Source organism: Typopeltis vanoorti, chromosome 5 (genome assembly GCF_054136105.1).
Source record: "Typopeltis vanoorti isolate ZY-2024b chromosome 5, IOZ_Tvanoo_1.0, whole genome shotgun sequence".
In the NCBI taxonomy this organism is placed as follows: domain Eukaryota; kingdom Metazoa; phylum Arthropoda; class Arachnida; order Uropygi; family Thelyphonidae; genus Typopeltis; species Typopeltis vanoorti.
In genome coordinates, this window is record NC_143553.1 from 115,950,614 (window position 1) to 115,970,122 (window position 19,509).

Sequence of the window (19,509 nt, forward strand, 5' to 3'; positions counted from 1 at the left end):
TGGGTATTCTGGTTGACATAAGGCTTTTTCTGATAACTCATCTTTAGCTGAAAAAAAAATTTATAACGCTCCTTACTTCTTAATTAGAACTTGAACCTCAGTCTTTTCAACCTAAGATTGTATGTTGTCACAACAGAAATGAAATAAAAATCATATAAATAAGAGGCTTGTAATTATTACAGAATTCATTTGGCAAATATCTAAAGATTCGCCTGATTAAGCTATGCCTGTCAAAATTTTTAAAATATACAGTCAGCGAAATAATACATTACATTCTGTAATGAACAATGTAGGAACATGTTATACGCGTTTGGCTTCTTTTCACTATCACTGACCATAATCACGTCTTCTTTGGATGTTTTTACTGAACTACCTGTAAAGTGAAGCAATTCACGAATTTTGTTCAAAATTACGCAATTATCTCGGACACATTCATATTCTCTTTATTACACGAAAGCGTATACATAAAAAGTTGCTTAGGTCTCATATTATTGAAATAGTGTGATAAATAAGAATCAGGAATGAAAAACTCTTGGCTATATACGTATTCATGGTGACCTTCTCTACATAATCGTCTAAACTAAGTATGCCAGCCTACAACCTGCGTACACTTTCAACAAAGCGGCCAGTCAATTATAATGAAATACCTTAAAACAAATTTTGTCCCTAAATTACAGAGAAACATCTTGAAGAAATTTTATGAATATTTATAAGTAAATTTACACAATATTTTAAAAAATTGTATGCTTTTTTTTTAAAATACAATATTTGTTTGCCTATTAATGTTAATTTATCTAAATATTATAATAAGTATGCTATAATTAAATTTCATACCATATTTATTTTCTAATTATTATACTGTATTATAAATAAATAAATTATACTTTTTTGTGAGAGGAGGAGAAACGTCCTTTTTAGGACTTCCAGGGTAACGAATGGCAATGCTGTAGCCAATGAAGCTTTAACTAAGGCTCGGCTATTGCCGTTACTCAGCCATAACTAGAGCTTTTCGCTCAATAACACTCCATCCACACAGATTTTCTTCATTCAGATGACGGGATAAAGAGTCAAGGACTCAGTCCATCGCCCAGTTCTTTTAAGAACTTACTTTTTTGCGATCACTTTATCATTTATACGCTCCGATGTTTTCTTTTTTCAATGTTCAATTCTTTATACGACAAATAATTATTTAAATATCACACACACACACACACACACACACACAGTATATTATATATTTGCCTGGCGATGAAACAAGTAGTATACTAACGCATTTGACTCATACCTGAAAAAAAAAAAAAAACGATTTGACATCCCCTGGTGTATACCAACACAAACTACGATATGCAGTTTTGGTTAATATAGCTAGGGGGTACCAAATCGGTTTTTTTTTTGGAGGGGGGGGGGTATGAGCCAAATACGTTACTACTTGTTTCATCGCCAGGCAAATATATAATACACTGTGTGTGTGTGTGTGTGTGTGTGTGTGTGTGTGTGTGTGTGTGATATTTAAAGAATTGAACATTGAAATAAGAAAACATTTGAGTGTATAGATGATAAAGTGATCATAAAAAGTATAATTTATTCATTTATAATATAATAATATTATGTTTACATAATATTATTAATGTTTATATAAAATTTCATGTTTATTCCCTTTATAATTTTAATTTTTCATATGATTTTTCGTAATTTTCTTATTATGCTGCCGTTCTCAGATTCAGGAAAATATCAGCTAAATTTTATCTAATATTAATGAACTTAGCTAAATATTAAATAAAATTTAGCTGATATTTTCCTAAACCTGAGGAAGGCAGCATAATAAGCAATTTACGAAGAATCATTTGCAAAATTAAAATTATAAAGGGAATAAACATGAAATTTTCGATGATACAGTTAGAGAATTTGAAAAACATAGTATTACTCTTGACGTTACGGTTTTTATTTCCACTCACTAACTCCACAATCGATCTGTTGAGTTAACTTGAAGAAAGGTTTAAAGGTGGAATTAATTGAATCCTCAGAAAAACAACATCTATCTGACAACAAGAAAGGCTCGCTTTAAAACAAAATGTTTGGACTCCAAATATTAAAAAAAAAAAAAAACTATGACAACAACAGCAATTGAATTAGACCAATAAATTTTAAATAACTAATGACATAGAAAAGAAAATATCACATTGACCATTCTCCTGAGGAAAAGATATATCAACTGAACATTTGCTTTCTTAATAATCGCAGGACGTCAAAAAAAGTGCCGTATACTTGACGATGAACGTTCAATGCTCTTCTAACCCCCCCCCCTTTCTTCACTTTGGTATTTCCAAAAATACTTTCGCGCCATTCATATTTGTGTAAGTCAGCTTGGTAGAATCCTATTGGTCTCCGATAAGATAACGTTATCATTACAGATCTTAATACTCTACTTTCTTACACGAAAGGTCATTTTAAAGTAGAAAATCTTCGAAAAGTCCTTTCATCCGTACAGGAACAATTGTGATCTGTCCAAAAGCGAGAAGTGACTATGAGATACTGGAGAATAATCAGAACTGTCATAGGACAACATTACACGGAAACTGGGATCCATTATCATTGTCTAAATTGATGCCATGTATTTTTGCACTTCACAGAATAGAAACTCGTTCGTAAATGGGCACGAGTTGTGACGTCAAGCTTTCTTAATCTTCTCTCAAAAAAAAAAAAAGAAAAAAAAGAAAGAAAATAAAATGTGTTGATCTCTAGATGAGATGCGGAGATAAATGCAGTTCTCTGTTTGGAGTGCTATTTCTCTTTCTATTTACGGAATTCTCATTGCACTTGACACGTTCAGGCAGTTAAGCCATCTTTCTTGTTCTCTTGGAGGCTGACTAATCTCAAAAAAAAAAAAAAAAAAAGATATTTTAGACAGAGTAATACCGTAAAACGGGATTTTACAGATAGAACGTGTGAAATGTCAAACACTAAAGTTCTGGATTAGCAGATAGAGACGTATTTGACAGAGAGAGAGAGAGAGAGAAAGAGAGATCTGTTGAATTAGAACATTAAATGACATCATTATCAAAGAGAACGCCGTTTCACTGCTCAAGACGACTGAAGAGTTAAGACACAGGATTAAAGAGCGATTTAACACAGACCTTTAATATCTTTGTTCCATCCAAAATAAAATTTTATCTTCAAACTTAAATATTTAATTGCTCTAATTTACTTCCAACCACACCGATATGTTACCATGAAAATCGGAGAATTAGTGAAGATCCCTTAATGTAATGTTATCCTTCCTTCCCCTTCTATTGTTGCTTGATTGGCCAAATGGATCCCATCTCCATTTGGGTTTGAATCCCAATCTAGCATGTGGATTTGTTTGACATTTATCCGGAGTATATTCTTTATTATTTAATGACAACAGTGAAATGGATCCACCGGTTGTCATTAAAAGTTTGAGTGATAGTTGATATTCATTTGTAGCTCCACATGGGAGGCCTGAAGTGGCTTGAACATAAGTTCCAAGTATGGTCTCTAGAGCAAGATTTTTTCGTATTATCTTACTCTGTCCTTTCATAATGTTACTGAATACACTGTAGATTTACAATATTTTGGTTTGCAATTTAAAAAATAAAATTAAAAAAGCATCAAAGTGACATCTTCTCTACCACATAACTGGAGATATTTTTCATAAAAATTCTTCCCTTTTTCTTTTTTTTTTTTTTTAAATTTTCTTTAATAACAATGTTGGTTTTTATAACTGAAATACAGACTTGCTAGAAACAGCTTCACTTTCTTTATTTCAGTTTTTCAAAATAGTCAAGAATCTCATTTATTGGAATCATATTAAAAATATGTCACATAATCGGTATTGAATAAAAATAAAATATAGATTTATATATATAAATTATTTAATATATATATATATATATATATATATATATATATATGAAAAATAAAATATTTGAGTTACTTATTTTTTTTCTTAATTCAAATATTGTTGAATTTTCTAAAAGTTTTAAAAGTACACCCTTTTTATTAATACTATCACAATAATATATAAATTTCATTAATTTTTACTGAGAGTTATTACTGTCAATCCAATACCCTTGGAGGGTAATGGATGGCAATGCTGTAGCCAATGAAGTTCTAACTGAGGCTCGGCTATTGCTGTTACCCTCCTGTCATGATCAGAGCTTTAATAGCTCAATAGTACCTTATCCCTACACTGTCCTCTACAGATAACCGGGAAGATGAAAAGCAATCTTGCTTCTCCCCTTTAAGCCAGTCCTTATAAGGACTGAGAGTTATCGAAATGCATTGCAAAATTAGTAATTTTGTTGCAGTTAAATAGCTTATTTATCATACTGAGGAATTAGAAATAAATATAAGTAACAAAATTTACTTTTTCTACTTAATTCTTTCTTATTAATAAATAACAAAACTTACTTTTTCTACTTAATTCTTTCATATTTACATTTCATATATAATATAATACATTTTTAAAACGATTACATTATAATAATTTACATAATTATTGTTATAGATAAATATTTTTTTTATCACAATTGGTACATTTATTTTTAAGAATTATATTTATTTTAATCAATACACTTTTAATTAATGTCTATAAATAATGTTCCAAAAGAAAGCAATTTTTTAGAAACACGCAGTGTCTCGTGTGAAATAAACTTCATACTCTTTTTATTCATTGTACAAAACTGTATAAAGAAAAAGAAAAACGGAACATCGTTTGTCTAGATTTCGAAATTCTAACTCTGAGCTCGAAACAGTATAACCCAGAAATAAAAGAAATGATTGTACCACGTGATACAGGCGCGCGCTAAAACAAGAATGGCAGCACGCATCATAGAAACAAGTCAATTTCAACCGAAAATATCAACCATAAAAATTGTAGTAAGATAAACACGTTATTCGAAAAAAAAAAAAATCATTTTATGTAATAATAAAAACAAACAATGTTACATCACCAGCTGAAAGTGAAAGAATGATGGCGGACTCACAATTAAGAAGACGGGAATTAAACTTGACGTGAAGGCCTAATCATTCCCATTCATCACTGCATAATGACGGCCTACTTAATTCAGGGGAACTCATTTCCTCTTTACCATAATTAGTCCGGTTCATAAATGCTTATACCTACATCTTAGGATCTATCACATCGCTTTTTTCTTCTCCGTTTGTTGCTAGCTTGAAATATGGTATTAAGAAAGGTGATTTGTCTTGTTATATCAAAACGATAAAAAATAAATGAGCACGATAAGAAAAGTAGTAGACACACCTTTTAGCTACCTTATGGGAAAGTAAAAAAAAAAAAAATGCAGAAATTCTTATCATCCTTGTAAGAGTTTGGCAAAAATGGATTAAAAGGACAGATTACTGACACGAAGTTTTTTTTTATTATCTGAAGTATTAAAATCATTATTAATGTCATTTTTAGTGCACATCTTTTTTATATGAAGGTGATGAGTGGTTAATTGATTTGATAATTTAAGCATAATTAGTGATTAATATATTAGGCCTAACGAGAGTGAGTAATCAGTAGGAAAAAACTGTTGTTTTGTGTTAAGCCTATTACAAAGATTTTTTTTCTTCTCATTTCAGTGTCCTCCATAAAAAATAAGGATTATCCTTAATCCCCATGGATAATGAGGGACAGATAAGGAATTAACAATGAATGTTATTTTTTTATTCGTTCCAACATGATCCTCTGTTTACAGAACTTCGTAATGACTTAAGAAAAGAATAAACAATGGATTTAAACAATTGATAGGAACATTTGCAAAAAGTAGCAACAATACAACAAAAACTCATTTTTCTAGATTCGTAGAGAAGTTAGAATAAAGACATGCACTTACTTTCCAACATTACGACTAATAAAAGGACCCAGGACGCCCACATGGCGAGTGCCATTCTCCACTGGCCTATCCTATACATAGCAGAACAGGGATTCGACAGAGAGCGTGCCACGTTATCTCCCTAGGCGAGCACTAACTCTACCACGCTGCTAAGCAGGTCTCTTGGTCACAAACTGACGGCCTCAGTGCTCCGCCTTTCCACCTGGCCTTGTGACAAACGCTGAGTGGCGCGCGTGTGCAGACACCTGCGCTCCCAGCATCCTATGCGTACCACCCCGCCACTCCAGCTGGCGATCAGCGACACCCCAACACACGTGTATCAACGGCCTCCGTGCGGATACCACCACCGGCTCTCGCAGACAAACGATACCTAGTGACTCCAGATGGGTGGCCGGAAGACGAGAAGCAAGTCGGTGACCTGTTGATTTTTTTTTTTTTTCTTCTGGTTCGATAAAATCTTATCCGCTTCACTTCCGGGATTTTAAGAAGCTGCACTGACTGTGCTTTCTTAGTCTCACCACAGCAAATGCCGGCGTTTCACTGTACGCTCCAATTGTAAGACTATTTTCGTAGGTGGTAGAATTTGGTTAGGACTAACAACGACCTCTAGCGGATATCTCGATCGTCCTCCACTTTACTCGAACGGGGGAAAAAAAGCCAGACTTCAAATGGCCAACAGATGACGCCTATTGGCGTTCTCTGCCGCATCCACGTGACCACGACAGCAACTCTCTCCCTCCAACTTCCGCTCGCTTCTTCTTCTTTGCATCAGCCGCGACTATCCCACTTCGGTGGCAATCGACGGCCGTGGCCACCTAAGCTCCACCTAGCGGAGGACGAAAGAGACAGGAGTACTTGGCCACCGTGGCTTGCATTCGCTAAGCGACTGTGGTACGGGGTGGACGGCTGCCTCTATTCCTGCATTACGACAGACGCGCAGCCGGTTCGCACACATCCTTCATTCTCTTCCACGTCCTGGCTTCATATATAGCATTATGTCACCTGACAACGCATTGCTATAGGATATTAGCACCACCTGTGTGATCAAGTGAATAACGCATGCAAATATTCGTCTGCTTTTCGTCGTGTGAACTTATATTTGTGGTTTTTACTATGTCCCAGTGAACCCTTGGCAATCATGATACCTGCAGGCCATAAGCGATCAAATAACGTTGCTACCACCTCGCAAGCTTCAACAGTAAGCCGGATGATGGGCAGGACCCACTGGCTATCTTTAAGCCTTTCTCGAGTTACAAGTGTTATAGCGTTCCTTGTATTCAGCTTGACACCTGGAGTGAAAGGTAAGCACTTGGATTTTTTTAAAAATTTATCTGAACTATTTAATAGATAAACATACCTTAGAAAATGATGTGTTTTTATATAAATATGTACTTTAATATAACCGTTAAGAATGTAGGATAATTCTATTTTTAAACATTAAAATGAATAGTCGACGTTTTAGTCTGCCACGCAACAATGTGTTGTTTATTGCAACACTAGATTAAAAATCAACGCATGCCAACAATAGAAAGATATAGACACTAACAAATATGATCGATTTCCTAATCGAAATTTTGCTATAGCAACAACATCGAAGTTTGAAATCGACACCTAAGTCTGTCAACGTGTCGATGACGTCATAGGTTATTGTACGTAGTACTATAGTTGGAGACAAGGTTATAGAAGACAGGCGTTGCATAACTTCTTTCACATTCGTAAGCCGATTAAGAAGCAGAATGCAGTAGGGTTTTTCTTCTTAAATAAATGTTATTGACTCTTCTAGATTGTCATTTATCAGGTTTGGAAATTTTTGCAATAAAAATTCCATCCATGGCATGTAAATAACTTCCTAAATTGTAAATTACGTAATTCTTGTTATATTCCTCACATTTTAGTAATTAATTATTTTCTTGCCTTTGCTCGTTTTTTTTCTTAATCTTTTCTAAACGAATAAAGATAACGAAAAAATTCATAAAAATATAAAATTTCGATTAAAAAAAAAAAATAAGATTCGCTTCCACACACGCATTCCCAAACCTATTTTAAAACCACGTGATTAATCTCATACATTTTTTCCCTCCTCCCCCCCAACAACCCTATCTCTCTCTCTCTAGAAGCACAACCAACTCGTAATATTTCGTGTTTTAAAAGAATCAAACGGTGGTCATTTTTTTTTCTTCTTTTCTGGGAGTCTCCCATCAGCTGTTTTGTTTCCAAAACTGTTCTCCGTAGTGGTTATTTGTAGACAGAGGAAACATCACTTTCCAAGCGTTCTATAAATACACGGGCTCACGCAGTGGTACGGACGGAACATTCTTGCTTACGAGCCCTTCTAAAATGCGAAGCAAAAGGAAGCTAAAAAAATTGACGAAATGATCACATAAATAAAGTCGTATCTTCTGTTTAGTTCAGTGACGTCACAATATTCAAATACTCGTTTTAACAGCAAAAATTGTCAATTTCATTTCTGGCTTTTCAAAGCTTTTTTTTTTTTTCATTTATTCATAGATATATTTTAGAATATTTTTTGTGTTCATTGCGAGCAGCGCTAGTTGCCGTGAGACTATTGTAAGGTTAATTTGGTTGGTTGTATGGATTCCGCCTATTTTGCCGTGAAAGCCTTGAAGGAAGGAAAGGAGGGGAAATAGGATTAACAGAAGAATATGAGAAGAAGCAACCATTGGCTTTTTTTTTCCCCTTCAGATTTTTTTTTCTTTGCATGAGTTGAACACTTTTGGCCAGCTTTTTTTATTGGAAATTCTATCTGGCTATAGAGGGCCCTAGAATTTAATGAGGTTTACGATGAGACCCTTTTTTTTGCCAAATCTTGGGGGGGGGGGGGGAGAGAGGCAACAAAAAAGGATGAGACGGAATTCAATAGCACTAGAAGATAAAAGATTTTTTTAAATTATTTTTTTAACAAGTTCATTTACGGAAGTCGTAAATGATAGCATTCTGTTTACCATTACATTCCAGACATTAAATGATTCTGATGTCTGTTAGTCAAGTGACTGTCACAGATCATCGACAATACCCTTTCTAAGATCTGAAAAATCTCTAGACAATAACAGGCTATCGAGAACATAAAAAGCTATCAGTGGAGGTTAAATCAGTTTAAAGTGAGCTAAGTAAAAGTCGCCCATTTTCTTTTACTAACTCGATCTTGGGGACCATTACAAACTCAAGAGATTTGCTTTTGTTCAAATTCTCTCTATCAACAGCAATCCTTTTCTGTTTCATCCAATAGCTTTTATCGTCCCGATAGATAGTCTATTGAAAAAAAAAAAAAAAAAAAGTGAAGAGTTTCCGGTGGTAATCAACCGATAAAAAAAAAAATCATCCCCGTTTTGGTGATTAGTAAAATCGGCAAGGTCATCAAAAAACAATTGAAGGGCGATATCCTCCCCTCCACTTTTAACCCCCTTTTTTACAGAGCATCTTAATGTATCCAGTATTGATCATAACGTAGTTTTCATGAGCCAAATAACAACCCTTTGTGACAAAATCGCCTTAATTAAACGTCGCGAGCTACTTCAAGAACCCACAAATCGATAACACAAGCATTTGGGTGCAATTAGGAAAGTTTCTGCAGGCCTCTGTAATAGGGGGTAAACCGGGGGGTTCGTCACAAGAGCATGAGGCTGTTTCTTCTATCTCGGCACTTAGATACTGATACAGTCGGTAACAAGTATAATTTGTTACAGATATGTACTCGTTTCACTTTCGAGAGAAAGAGAATGCTTGTTCCACTTCATCTTGAGTCCTCAAACAATATCGCAATAGGAAGGTGTCATTTAGAGAGAATGAAAAACAAAATGGAAAAGTAATGTTTTATACTCGCACAGATAGAGACAAGGGGAAAAAATATAATCAGATTCGAGTTAGAAGAGGGGAAAATTGTGAGCAGGGCTATGCTAAACTTGCGGGATTTTTTTTATAAAGTTCTAATCCACTTAATTGCATTGCAACGATCGATCTATTGGAGCATCGACGGTATTTCAAAGTTCAGAAATTAGCAGTTCTTTGTAAACCTTGTCTATACTGGTCTTTAGGAACTACAACTTCTACATATGCTAGTTTAGATGGGAAAAATTAATATAATATAGAAAAGTAAACAGAGTCAAATGATACTTTGAAATGTGTTTTATTATGCTTATCCTTAAAACCTATACATATCTTAAGCTATTACTTAAATCTATTAAGTACACCAAGGGAAAAGAATCTCCTAATGCATCTTGCAAGTATTTTAGTACTAATGTTCATTATTCAAAGGTTATAAACAAGCAAATTTGGGGGAATTTTTGTTTAATGTTACATGTTTTTATTTGATTTAATTTTTTTTTCTATAATTAAATATTGTCAATTTTCAATTGACAATATTAAATTATAGCGAATAGAAACAGCTGTAATGAAATATATAACTATAACACTTCCTGACTCTCTGGGTTGGGTGATATCTGACAAAAAAGGTGATGTAGCAAAGCAGTCAAAATGTTTTTTAAGATAATGTTTGAATTTTCTTTGAAATAAAACTTTTACTAATTATTTAATATTATATAATTAGTTACTAATTAATTATAGTAATTACTTTTACATTTGGTACATAAATTGGCTCTAAACTACTCATGAAATGTCAAATCTGTTTAAACACCAATAAAATAATAATATGGAGTATTTATAAAAATTGCTGAATACCAACATTAATTGTTTTTAATTTACCATATGATTTCAGAATATGGTTCTATAGATTAATTTTTCAATCGGTAGTTTTATTTATTAACCATCTCTCTGTATAATAAAAACGTTTCATTAGACACAACAGTCGAACGCGGCATTTCTCCATGGCAACCGTAGGTACCGCTTTTCCAAGTATTTTAATCCAAATGAAGCCACAAATATTTCTTAGAACAAAAAAAAAGAAAATAGATAAAGGAAATGTGAATATTTTAAACGTGTGTACAAAAGGCTATTTGTCAATAATTCTTTGCAACAAGGGGGGGGGGGGAGGTTTCAACTAACAGTTTGTGACATTGAAGATGAGACGGAAACACATAAAAACTAGGATATTTATTTATTTATTTTAAGATGATCCCGAATATGTTATCCATATAATAATCATATATCCAATAACTAATCATATATCTTTCTAAATCCAGAAGTAGTAATAAATGAAAATCTAATTAGCCAGAGGCGAGAACATAACAGACTCCAAAACATATAACAAACTCTGTTTTCTATAATCTATCCTGAACTTTTATATTAGCGATAAACACAGAAGGTATCCATAGTTAAACGGAGAAAGATGTGTTCAGTGAACTACTCAAAACAATTGCTAGAACACTTTTTTCCCCTTGATCTTAAAGGGAAACGAAATAAAACCAATAATGGTAGGGCTGTAGTGGATTGCAGACATTAATTCGATATTATTGATTTTTTTTTTCTTTATCCTTAAAAGAAACCAAGAACAACAGATTGAAGTTAGAAAGGTTCTCAATTGATATACTAGAAAGAAACATAAACATTCTGAGAATCAATTCCTTTTTCTTGGACAGTTTAGTGATAACAGCTTCTCTTGATAAGCTCATCTATTCTCGCATCTCTTTCACCAGAGTATTAAAACACTTAATGAAGGGATTCTTGGTAGGGCATACAGAAAACATATATTTACACTTCTAACATCTGGTGAGTGTGTTCAGGTTACGTGGGAGGCGAATATAAACACTCAAGCATTTACGGTGAGCTTTTTTGCAATATTTTATCAACTTGCCTGGATGCCTGAGAGAGCAAGTGGCTGAGAGAAGCTGAATGGAGTCAAATACGCAGTTAAAATGCAATCCGTGTTGTCCGTAAAGGTAAAAATGCAGCAAGATGAGCAGCTCTGAGAGATTCTCCAGTTCCCAGTCTTCTCGTTTCAGAAGCTAACTTTTGCTTTTGGCATTCAGGTGCGTTCTTTTCGAGTGGCGAACGTGCACCAGCCTCTTCGAATAGTGGGCCGTTACAGGTTTCCCCTCAAGGGTCGTACTTTCTCCCGTCTGTCCCGTAACGACACAAAAACTTTCTCGTTTTCTTCGTTTGGTCGCGCATCTTATCTAGAATACGGTTGGGGGGTAACCCCCAGTACTGTTCCCTCCCCCCGTTCCATTTTCAGACCAGTTGACGAGGTCATTTGATGTCACGTGTTTCCTCTTTGCCGAGGACGTCGGTACGCTACGGAAGGCGATACTGGATGCTCTTGGCACTACAAATGGACAACTAAATGCATTAAGTTGACCCATCAAAGGTCGTCATGCAACACTCTACGTTCAATCATGTTAAATAAGCTGCAAGTAAATGGAAACTTCCAATTGGCTGTTGTCTCAATGATGTTAACGCTTTCAATGGAAATTGGAGTTAAGTGCTCAATGAGCTGCCTCTTACTGAGCTATGAATCATGCAAGTGACGTAATAGCTGAACAATTAACCACGACTGGGTCAGCATCTTTATCTTATTAAGGCTCCTACTATCTTGGAGGTTGCGAGAAATTAAAAAAATCTTTATCTCCGTTTTAGTCCCCTAATTATAGAGTGAATCTTAAATAATTTCTCTCTGTTTTTACTTTTTAGTTTTTCTCCTCCCATTTAATGTTATGATGTCTCTGTTGCTTTAATTTCTTCGCTTTTTTTTTTGGTTCGTTTTCTTTTTGTGATCGCCTCTCTGTTTTTTTTTTTACATTATAAATAGAAGTAGGCATTTATACTTTATTTTTTCTAGATTTGTTAGGGTTCGTTTTACTTTTGCAGATTTCTATTATTTTGTACCATTTATATATACAGAGTAATATATATTACTCTTTTTGCATATATTTCATTTATTTATTAATCAGCAGTTTATTTATATATATTTACGTATTTGTATTCATTCTCTTTCATATTCTTTTTTTCGTGTAGCATTCTTTGCACTTTTCTTATTTTCTCTTCGCTGTTCTCAATTATGCTATTAATAACATTACAACCAAGAAAGGATTAAAAGGAACAAGATTGCAATGTTTCAGTTATCATTACAAAATTTTCTTAATATTTAGAAATTTTATATAAAAAAGTAGAAACATATATAAGTATATTATAAGTTTAATAAAAATTTATTTATTCATTATATTTTATTATAACTTAAAAATATAACACACCTAATTTTATTTTTATTGTAATAGTAATATAAATTGAAATGCAAATTAAGTCTTTATAAATCCCGTGTGATAGCCGGGATAAGAATAGCGCTACTATAGCCGTCGTAAGAGGAGACTGAAATGGGACGCAGAGTTTCGAGAATTTCGCTCTCTTAGGTTTCTTCCGGAATTTTGCTCCCGGTGAGGCGGGGGAGGTTGCCTTGAGAGAGCATTTTGAGTCTCTGGGGTGGGTGTTCTCCGGCGTGGCCCGTGAGGGGCCTTGTCAGTGGATGCTTTTCCCTGGAATATGAGCAGTTCTGCTCAGTGTTGGGGGGGGCGTCACTGAGTGGAACTACAGCTGAGTTGGACGGTCTTTACATTAAAAATTAAGACGGTCCTGGGAATCGTCTTAAATTTTAGACAGGGCTTTACTTACATACCAGCCCATGCATGTCGTACGAGGCGACTAAAATGGGTACCCAGGGCGGGAATTAGATGGCAATACTGTAGCCAATGAAGTTCTAACTGAAGCTCAGCTATTGCTGTTACCCTCCTGACTTGATCAGAGTTCAATAACACCCTACCCTTACATTGGCCTCTACAGATAACGGGGAATATGAAGAGCATTCTTGCTTCGCCCATCTAGCCAAAAAAAAAAGAAAAAAAAAAGTCTTTATTAGTTTCATATATATCAATGGGGCATATCACCCGAGTACCATTTCGATATTCCACTAAATCGTTTCCAATTATATTTTCTTTCTTTTCGTCATTTTATTAGGTTCGGATTTCCTACTGAATCTCTCCTTGGATTAGTTTACACATTATTCAGCCTTTTCATCTTAATGATTTATAAGACTAATAATATCATTCATTTATTATAACGCTAACTCTACTTAATCTGCGCAGTACAATTATTACAAATGAGAAGGTCTTAAAGGCATTTGTGCCATTTAAATTTATCAACACCATAAAGACATCTAACTGCTCTCCGAATGATATAAAATAGGCATTTTAGGACATATATAATACAGAAGACACATTAACGAGTGAATAACTACTTTTGCAAACAAGTTTTCTTGAAAATACCACAAATCACATCGCTATTCTAACAATCCCAATTAATAGAGCTTCGGAAGCATTGTCGGTTTTATGATAAATATATCCTCGTTCACAGACGTCACAAACTGTCCTCTTGAGCCGTGCAAGGACTGTACGGTCATTAATGAAATCTTCTAACAACACCCTAGGTTGCAAATCTCATGGACTGCTATTTAGCGAACTTATTGCACATAATCTTGCGTTAAGCTGTTTTCCTTTAGGCCTTGAAGCGAAATGCGGTGATGATGTGTGTGTGTGTGTGCGCGCGCGTCTTTGCTGTCTCTCGTCTCTCTCATCCATCTTTAGAAGAGACTGCTAGGTTGTTTTCCACTCACGTGTTCTTCCGCGCCTGTCATTTGCTTCACGGTTCGATTTATTTAGCACTTATTTGGCATCCTGTCTGTAAATAGAGGGAAATCGTGACCTTATCTTCAATTATTGTCTGGAGGTAAGTGGAAACGTTGACGATGAACGCAACCTAGAAAAATGAGGAAAAATTTTAGTCAGCTAAAGAGTTTTGAAGGATATAATGGCATTGATAAAAAAAAAAAAAAGAAGGTAGAAGAATGTGGTTAGGAATAACTTTGAGGAAAGAAAAAAAAAACAGAAACTGAAAATGACTAGGAAGAAAGAGAATGAGAGTGAGTGAGCGAGCGAGAGAGAGAGAAAGAAAGAAAGAGGGAGAAATTTCTATCAAAAATTTTAAAATATATGGACAAAAGAGTAAATTTTTCTATTATAAAAATAGCGCCACCGTGGCACAGTTACCAGGATGTGACATTTGCCCTTCGATAGAAAAACAGGGTTCGAATCCCGATTTTTATACAGGATTTTCAACTGAAAGTGAGTTTACCGGTCTCATACGGAGGGCAGAAGTTTTTCATTCCGCAAAACAGTTGCTTCGGCAGAAAACTATTAAATCAACTTTTCTCTGATAACTTAAAAAAAAAAGGAGGAGGGGATTTCTTTAAGCAGAACTAAGACCGGCACCTATAGGTAAAGACTAAAACCAACATTTTCCTTCTGTAGTGAGTAAAAATATTAGAATAAATCAGACAAATTGAAACAAGTCATATCTTTACTTCCGCTGATTGGGGGGGCATAAGTGAACAGAGGTCGAATCCTCCCCACTGTACCCTTCAGATAAATAGCATTTATATAATATTGTATTTCTTTTCCTGTTATTCTTTTACAAACAGATTATATAAATGTCCTGAGTTGGTTATAAGTGGATAAAGCTTTAGTTTTTCCCAAAAATATGCCTTGAATTTCATTGTATTGCTAACTCATGTATAATCCATGTAAAAGTCTTCATTATGTTGCTTAACGAAGGCCTAAAGTCATAAAAACTACATTTGATCTTCTTCAGAGGGGAAGAATTTGTACTATTTTGTCCCATTCGTGGAAATGATGTGCAGTAGATTTTCAACCTCGCGCGGGTAGATTTGACATTAAAAAAAAAAAAAGTCAGTCTAACACAGTAAATTTAAACAGAAGACTCGTCATTTGCTTTTTATTAAGCTAAACCAGTTCTGGGTGAATTGATTAGCTTTCAAAAACAAAAAAAAACTAGAAGTATGTCCATAATTCGCTATCACGCCAAATGCTTTGCTGGAAAAAAAAAATCTATGTCATGTAAAATCTCTGTTTAAGACCTACTAAGGTAATCTTTGTATGGAAAAGCCTCCAAGTTGTAACCAACATATACGGATTTTTAAAATATTAAGGCCAAAATACGATATCTGATATAAGATAACTATACTTCAGAGATGATTTATTTTTCACTGTGGAAGTATTAAGATTATATGAATAATAATAACGACAACAAGGCTAATCCCGGTACGTCTTTGAAAGCACGCACTATAAGATGATAAAGACGAAAAATGTAAATCTACCCATACAAAAGAAACACTGAACTCATTTGTAAATGGTATGAAAAATCATTTCAGACACTATAGTTTGTTCAATGGTGTAGTTAGCTAGTGGAATAACATCACTTTGTTCTGTCCAGGATAGGTTTGCCGTTACATCATTTATCTGGCTGGCAATGCAAAAGACATATAAGATCAATTTATGTAAACTATAAATTACTAAGTAAAAAAAAAACTGACATCGCTTTATTTTATTAATTTCATTTGATCTTTTAAACTAGAATGAATGACCAAAATGGAAACATATGCTTCAAAATAATTTAGGATATTTAATAATTAACATATAACTTGTATGCATTATTAAAGCATCTATTAAAAATAATAGCAAAATATGCTTAAAATTACTAAATAAAATGTGTTTTCTAAAATAATGAGAATGCAGGAAGTAACCCATTTTGATTTTTAAATATAGTATATACAATTCTTTAGCATACAATGCCAATGATGCCCTTGAATGAAGAGGGGAATCAAACCCATTATGATTTTTAAATATAGTATATACAATTTTTAAAGTATATTTAAAGTATATACAATTTTTAAGCATACAATGCCAACTATGGGCTTGAATGAGGAAGGGGTGATTAATAATATCCTTGGAGGGTAATGGATGGCAATGCTGTAGCCAATGAAGTTCTAACTGAGGCTCGGCTATTGCTGTTACCCTCCTGTCATGATAAGAGCTTTAATAACTCAATAACACCTTATCCATACACTGTCCTACAGATAACGGGGAAGATGAAAAGCATTCTTGCTTCGCCCCTTTAAGCCAGTCCTTATAAGGGCAATGATGGGCGAGAGCTGAATTGTCTGTTCTGTTGTTTCGCCTATATCTTGTTTTTTTCGGATTTCAAGACTTCTCAACCTACCACCACTGAATACAGATCTTCCATAGTTATTCCTTATATATATACATGTACAGTGTCGAAAAAGATCGCAAACCTTCTTAGGCCTTTCAACATCCGAGTTGCGTTCAAACCTGTAAAGACTGTCCGCCACGTTTAAAGATCACCAAAAGATAGCAATGGCAAAATTAATGCTTTCTTCAAACACACTGGAGTGTACAACATCCCATGTGGCCACATCTCTTGTTTAGTATATAGTTTAGGCCACATCTCTTGTGGCTAAACTATACTATATAGGACAGACGTCGAGAAGCCTTGAAATCCGAAAAAAAAAGAACAAAAATATATAGATGATGCTAATAACAACAGAACAGACAATTCAGGTCTAGCCCATCATTTCGCGATGACAAACCACACTATTGAGTGTGATAGGAGCCTCCATGCCTTATCTAGAAGAAGACTTCCGTTGTAGAAACTTCAAGGAAGCCGTAGTAGTCCTCCGTTCTGGAAGAAATCTTAACAGAAACCAGGGAATGATAATAGCCGACATATGGAAAACCTTAATAAGATCACTCAGTTTGTTAGAATTTCATTTCGCTCATAACTACAGAACGTGCTACCACAACAGTGACTATTACAACACGCTCGATGCGTATAATGTTAGAGTCTGTTTCGATTTTTTAATTTATACGATAGTGTTACTCCATTTTCTCTGTACTAGCCACGAGTTTTCTCTTATCGTTATGAACCCTGAAGAAGCCGAACAGCTCAGTTGGCGAAACTTGTTGGCATTGTATGTTTATAAATCACTGGTCAATTAAAAATCAATATATTCAATTTAAATTATGTAATTGAGTGACCAAATATAATTTAACAATGAATATATAATTTATATTATTCGGAATTTGTGTTGCATTTTATGGAAAAAAATGAAAGTATTTTTAAATCTGCTGTTATTTTTATTCTCCTCTCATAAATGTAAAGTGCTTGACTCGTATTACTATAAACAAATGCTAGAAAATTGGCTACAGAGCGTTTTCGTTATTGGAAGATACATACGGGCACATTTTTTTCCAGTATTGTTGTGATGTAATAATACTCCATTTCTAACGCAAAATGGCGTTATAGTAGATAAAATGGACTTTTTGCAAAGTAAAAATTCTATACATTGTTAGCTTATACATATTTTAAAAGAATTCCAAAGCATACAGAACAAACAAAACAAATACGTATGGTAAATATATCGAGGAAGAATGCACAAAAGTAGAAACCCTTAGAGGGGGGAAAAGGGTATAAAATAATACTTGAACAGTAACGGATCAAAAAGACATGGGAAAGAAGATTTGAAAATGAAATAAAAGGTATGGAGAGCATCGAATAAAGTGTACAAAAAATCGGTGAGAATAGAGTAACGGGGGAAAAAAACTTTGAAGGAAAACAAAAACTATCTTAAGAAAGAGATTTAACAAAAATAGGGCTTGTAGAAAATAGAGAAGAAGTCATCGCACGTCGACTAAGGTGATAGATGAATTGGCGGTTTGGGAAGAAGAAAGGCGTCTCCCTTATCCTAATGCACGAGGGAGACATCTACAAAAGTCGGTGATTTACTTTTGATGCAAAAGATACCCAGATGATCTACATGTTATTTATTATGGAGAATGTGAAAGCTATTTATTCACATTGCACGTGATCTAAATAAACATTTTATAACTAAAACTGGCGATATTTTGGTGCTTTTCTGAAGAAGCAAGTCTCTAAGAAATTCTACACCCGATTGCATGCACAATAAAAAAAGAAGTGTTTTGGATCTATTCTACGCATATTGTTATTAGTATTGCATGGTGTATATCATATTGTTGTGGAGTGGCACGTTTTTGGCGTAAAAGCACGGCAGCTTAAGATTGACCGATGCATGTGTATTGCTTTTGCGGTATAACTTTAAGGAAAGATAATGGTGATACATGCAATCTACTGTTCAGTTTTGCGTATATTTATGTCGTTACTATAAAGCAGTTTGAAGTGTTCCTGTTGTTGTGTGTGTGTGTGTGTGTGTGTGTGTGTGTGTGTGTGTGTGTGTGTGTGTGTGTGTGTGTGTGTGTGTGTGTGTGTGTGAGAGAGAGAGAGAGAGAGAGAGAGAGAGAGAGAGAGAGAGAGAGAGATGACAAGCAATTCCTGTTACACTGAATCCCAAACTGAAGAGACTTATACCACACAAAAAAAAAACTTATTGGTGTTTTTTCTGATAATATTCATAAATGTACTGGATAAAATACTAAGATGATCGCGATAACCTAATCTAACAAGGGTGTCTTCAGCCTGTAGTCCATGAAACTATTTTGTTACGACTCATGCCTATATCCATTACTCGATACATGTCCTACTAAGAACAGATACTACACTCAGTTTTGCTCAAGAGGTGGCGCTACACTACAGAAATCATTCTTATAAAATTATGTGCTTTAAAAAAAGTAAATATAAAATTACGTACTTTTAAAACTAGTAAATTTGGTTAAATCTATGAACAGCTTTGAAAAAATGGCTTTTTGATAGCTTAATTGAATTAAATTCTTTGCTTTTTTCAAATTAATTAATGGACTTACCAAATCAAAAAAAATAGCTTTCTATTGAAAAGCCA

The 19,509-nt window shown here is 34.2% G+C and overlaps 2 protein-coding genes across 4 annotated transcripts in view; one reads left to right on the forward strand and one right to left on the reverse strand.

Moving 5' to 3' along the window:
* LOC150106742 (uncharacterized) overlaps positions 1–6,000 on the reverse strand; it is a 347,960-nt gene extending 341,960 nt beyond the window's left edge. The window contains exon 1 of the mRNA XM_090393311.1: positions 5,862–6,000. Within this exon, the coding sequence (XP_090249437.1) occupies positions 5,862–5,940 (79 nt within the window). The 5' untranslated portion in view covers positions 5,941–6,000. The remainder of the gene's footprint in view (positions 1–5,861) is intronic.
* Positions 6,001–6,987: 987 nt separating this feature from the next.
* The window catches only part of LOC150106743 (hemicentin-2-like), a 487,441-nt gene continuing 474,919 nt past the window's right edge, over positions 6,988–19,509 (forward strand). For all 3 annotated transcript variants that reach the window (XM_090393310.1, XM_090393308.1, XM_090393309.1), the window contains exon 1: positions 6,988–7,162. In XM_090393310.1, the coding sequence (XP_090249436.1) occupies positions 7,000–7,162 (163 nt within the window). In that variant the 5' untranslated portion in view covers positions 6,988–6,999. The remainder of the gene's footprint in view (positions 7,163–19,509) is intronic.